Genomic DNA, 5,182 nt, shown 5'->3' on the forward strand with positions numbered 1-5,182 from the left:
ATGAAACTGGGCTGAGCGGGAAAGAGTGAGAGAAGCCAGTGGAAGGGCCAGCACTGTTTACTCTGACCATGGGAAGCTCAAGAGCACAATTTTGCTGGGAACCAGATCCTGAAGCCTGGTGATGCTGCCACTAAGAATGCCCTACCAGGGCAGATTCACATGAAAATAGGCAAGACTTTATCAAAATGAGCATTTTTAAAATCATGGGTCTGGATGGGTCGGTCATCTCATCCATCCCTATACACAGAGGCAGGTTTTGCTGCATCTGAATCAGTCCTGATGGATGCCTATCCAGCATCTTAAAACCATGCACTGAAGGAGATCCTACAATTGCTGTAGGTAGTTTAACTGCACTGACATTTGGGAATTTTCCTCTGAGGTTTAACTTGAATCTGCCTCTTGTAGTTTAAAGCTATTGCTTCCTGCCCTACCTTCAGCAGCTAGATAGGATAATTGTACACCATCCTTTTTATGGCAACATTTTACATATTTGAAACTGTTATTACATCACCCCTTCACCTGCCTTTCTTCCGATTAATTATTCTGAGCTCATTCAACCATTCCTCACATGGCTTGGTTGTCATCACACCTGTTGCTCTCTTTTATATCCGCTCCAATTTCTCCATATCCTTCTTAAAATGTGGTGCCCAAAAATGGACACAATATTCTATTTAGTTCCAACTTAACACCAATAAGGAATATTATCTTACATATCTTGGATATGAGGTTTTTGCAAATGCAGCCCAAGGTGGTATATGCCTTTTTCACAAAAGCATCTCAGTGCTAACTCACAGTCATTTTGTGGTCCCCCACAACACCCAAATCCTCAGCTGTGCTCAGCTATCCCTCATTTTGTATCTGTTGAATTGGTTTGTCTGCTAGGTGAAGTACATTACATTTGTCCTTGTTGGATTTCATGTTATTGTTCATGACCTAATTCTCTGATTTATTGAGAGCATTTTGGATTTTCTATCCCACCCACATCTGTGTTGTCCACAAATTTCATTACTGTATTCTCCAGTCATTTATTCAAATTGTTAATAAAAAGATTAATAGTATTGGACATGGAACATATCCCTGGTGTTAGGGTAGCTCGTTATGTTTAATGCTTTGAAGTTGCACCTGCTTATAGTATTGTTTATATTTAGCTTTATTTAATCATTGCTTAAACTTTGTCCTTATTAACTTTTCATTTTTATTAGCCTGCTTTGAGTTGTTTTTGTAGATATCATAGTGCTCATTATATCTTTTCTTTTTTATCACTGTGAGAAGTTTTTTTAACATAACATAGCAATGGCCTTGTTATCAGCTCCAATTAACTGAATTTGGCACTAACCAGTGAATCAGAGGATGAAAGGATTGGATATATTAATGAAAGGTGATAAGGGAGACCAATGGACAATGCCCGAAGTAAGACATCAGAAAAAGGCCAAATTAAGAGGTCTGCTTGTGATGAGTCTGTTAGACAAAGGAATATGCTGATGGGATAAAAGATGGACAGTATGCTGAGCGCCGAGAGACCAATCCACAAGCAAAGAGTCATCAAAGGAGTGAAGTTGAAGACAAGCATAAAAGGGGGGAACAAGAAAGTTTGTCATTATTGTTGTCATAAATCCAGCCTTCTACACCTGTCTGGACCACCCCGGCCCATGATGTACCCTTTGCTTCCAGGAACTGAGTGGCTGCCTTTTCTGAAGAGCAATATAACATCTGGGATTGGGTGAGATTATTGTATTTAATGTGTTTTCTCTCTCTGAATATAGAAACTGCTAAGATAATACTTGTTGTACAAATAAAGTTAGATTTTGACTTTAAGACACTGAGTTGTCTGCGTTCATATTTCATGTTCCATGTAAGGGTTAATTGTGCTTTAATGATCCCTTAGTACTATCTGGGAGACAGGGCTGCTAACAGTGGGATCCCACTTAATGCTTCCTTCCAGTTTGATATTGATACATTCATTACTACTTGCTGCTTGCGGTCTTTCAATCAGTTATGTAGTCACCACATGGCAGTTTTCTTTTCCAGTTTACTCTTGAGAATATCTTGTAGCACTGTGTTGAAGCCTTCCTACCAGAAACCCAAGAACGATGCTCATTCAAAGAAGGAATGGTCTCATGCCATCTGACTTATGTCCAACCCAGACTAACTTTTGTCACTCAGATTTCAAAAGCTCTGAATAAACTATAGACCAATAATTAACCCCATGAATTACTGGATGGTAAATCTGAATAAATTCAATAGAATCACAATGTGGCCACAGACAATTCACCAAAAGAAGTAACAGTAAAATTTGAATCAACTATTACCAGCTATTTCCTCAGCTCTATTCATATTATCATAACCTGGCTGGAAACAGGTTCGTTTGTGTGGAAACAAGGGATTATTGCTAGGGGAGCAACCGATCTTGAATGTTCATCCTGACTATGTAGTTTGGGCTATCTGGATGAAGCATTCCTGGGCTCTTCTGGTTAAAATTACCCTCTCTGCAGAAGGCTGCTGTCACAGGGGTGAATTTTCCCTGAGAGATAACAAGAATCAGCTTTCAACTCAGCACAGTGTAAATGCATCTCACTATCCTATTTTAAGTGTAAAAGCAACCAGTTCATTAGGGAAGTTGCTCTTGAGTTCCTTTTACGTAGTTTCTATAGTTCAAAGCTATATGCACTGCTAAAATATACATCCTTTCTTTCATCATGGAATTGTTCTTTCTTTCTTTTCCCTTTTTGTAACCCATTCCAAGCAGGGTGCTGTCTTAGGTGAAATTTCTGGCAGAATGTGCAGAAAACAACTAAAGTTGTAGGGAATCCAAAGCCTCAGAAGCTTTTTTTGTAGTAATAACATCAAGGACAGCTAAGCCACTACTTAAAAGTCAGACATATGTTTTATTTGTTTACAAGAATAAATTACTCTAAACCCCAAAGTAAATATTAAGTCACCTAAGACACCTTGGAGTGACTTAAGCAGCCAGTGGAATGAAAATAGCATCTTGCCACTAACAATATGTCTGTATCTGGATTCTAAATTCTGATTACATGGATTTTTTTAAAGAAAATAAATAACGGTTTGCTGAACCATATGGAGGATATAAGCACCTTTAGAAAACAGGAGCAGAGAGAATCTGATTTCAATCAGTCTGGAAATATTTTTGTTCTGTCAAAATATTGCCATTGGTTTCTGATCTACCATGTTTCTGTTTAAACTTTCTCAATGCTCAGATATAGGGACAAAGTAAAAATGCATCAGTCATCCAGATTTACAATTTTTGTGCCCAGTTTGCACACACAAAGTTAGTCTTCTCAGGGAAGATACTGGGAAATACTGCTCCATAGTGTAAAAAGACACACAGGCATAAGGGGGAGCTGACACAACACAAGCTTCTCATGAAAACTGGGACAAAGGTATTACAAAGTGTACAACTAAGATAAGCCTGCATGTCATTACCATGACCATAGGAGGGCATCTTTAACAGATAATCTACCTATTTTCCATCAGCAGAAGAGGGGCACAAAGGAGATCATTACATCCGAGCCTCTCTTGCTACAGTGAGAGGTATCACACTCTAGGAAACTCCTTTCTGTGATGGTCCTTAGGTTAGCGCTTTTGTTCACCCTTTGGCTTTGTATTTTTCCTCCAACTAACCCCTGATCTCTTTCCCTGGAAGCAGCAACTACCATACTTCATAATCACAGTGGCCATATCCGACTATGTTGCTTTTATACTCTCCTGTGGTTCCTATGGAGTAAAAATTGCTTAAATCTTCCCTACCACAGAGCTTCTTATGTGTAGAGATTGGTGCTGGAGCCAGAACAGAACTGGAGTGAGCTAAAAGAATTGAAAAGCTGTAGCTGTTTTCTGTCTTTCTAATGTACTGGGTAGATTGTGACTGTAGTAGAGAAACTGGCTCACTGCTATCCAGGTCTGGCCATAACACAGGATCGCAAACAAACCAGCATTATAAAAAGCAAGCAAGTCAACTGCCCGATGCAGTGGGACTATACTGGGGTCAGAAAACAGATGCATCATTGATTCGTTGTCACTCTTCCATATGTTATGAGAAATCGACTGTCACTGTGTCAGCCCATTTTCAGAAAAAGATTCCCTTGAACTTTTGTTCCTCAGTGGGTTTAGAATGGAGGGTGGTTTTTTTTTTTTAAGTAGACTTTCTCCCTCTTTTTATCATGTAGCATCCCACAGATCTAACTAAGAATGCATCAGAAGGGCCCCATATTGCCTGGGTCATAAGTTACTTCATGTTTATCAGCTTATCTGCAAGAGAAGGTCTCCTTACTAGAGCTGGTTCTGGTAATCTGTTCTTCACTCTAGTTGGGTTTAGATGGTTTCTCTGGTCACATACAATGCACAGCATTGATTAGGTGCAGCTACAGACGCCCAGGACATCTGTAGCTGACACCTGCTGGTACTAACATTAGGTTATAATTATAGAGGTGGAGGAGCATCATGTTACAACTATTCACATTTCATTTTGTAGCACTCAGAATGTTGCATCTAATAAAATTTGGAGCCAATGAAATGCATGCAAAGGCAAGGAACACTACTTAGCTGGAAGAGATACAACAACCATTCATAGTGAGGTGGGGTACGCTTCCAGCACCTCCATATCCCACACTGAAATTTTGAAAGGGGCCTTTGTCTTAAAGGCCAGACTTGGGAAGGGTAACAGAAACTGTCTGAAAGCAGTAAGAATCTTAAGGACAACCCTGGTTACAATACTACAGCAGACAATATAACTGAATGTGCAAAGCAACTCATGGTTTACCTGCATTAGAAGACGAAGGGGTTTTCCAGTCCTTTGTTCAAGGACTCTGAACTTCACACCAGCTGAAAACAAAAGGAACAAAACAACCTGTGATGGAAGAGAACAACCCCCATTCTCTTCTCAGCACAATTATTGAGTGGAGATTTTCTAAAAATGACACAAAAAATCAAGCATGGGAGTTAGTCAACAAGAACCAAAATGACAAAGGAACTGCAAGGATCTTTATTAGTCCCTAACATTCTGTCCAAACAGGGGGGAGGCCCATCCTCTGCTATCAAGGGACAGAAAACTCTCTGCTACTAATCACTTTTCACATCGTTGCTCAGTACTGTAGCAATGAAGTTTAGCACCCGGGACAAAGCCTGAAGTGGCAGTCTGCCCTTGTCCTATACAGATCTGGGG

General features: G+C 39.8%; 1 protein-coding gene and 1 long non-coding RNA gene across 3 annotated transcripts in view; one reads left to right on the plus strand and one right to left on the minus strand.

The window, feature by feature from the left end:
* PIGQ (phosphatidylinositol glycan anchor biosynthesis class Q) overlaps positions 1–5,182 on the minus strand; it is a 60,268-nt gene that overhangs the window by 1,831 nt on the left and 53,255 nt on the right. For both annotated transcript variants that reach the window (XM_019539966.1, XM_019539965.1), the window contains exon 10: positions 4,781–4,842. In XM_019539966.1, the coding sequence (XP_019395511.1) occupies positions 4,781–4,842 (62 nt within the window). The remainder of the gene's footprint in view (positions 1–4,780; positions 4,843–5,182) is intronic.
* Positions 7–5,182, plus strand: part of LOC109313418 — a 24,551-nt gene continuing 19,375 nt past the window's right edge. The window contains exon 1 of the long non-coding RNA XR_002102043.1: positions 7–1,720. This is a non-coding gene — a long non-coding RNA (uncharacterized LOC109313418). The remainder of the gene's footprint in view (positions 1,721–5,182) is intronic.

Source organism: Crocodylus porosus, unplaced genomic scaffold (genome assembly GCF_001723895.1).
Source record: "Crocodylus porosus isolate Cpor-Errol unplaced genomic scaffold, CroPor_comp1, whole genome shotgun sequence".
Lineage (NCBI taxonomy): Eukaryota > Metazoa > Chordata > Crocodylia > Crocodylidae > Crocodylus > Crocodylus porosus.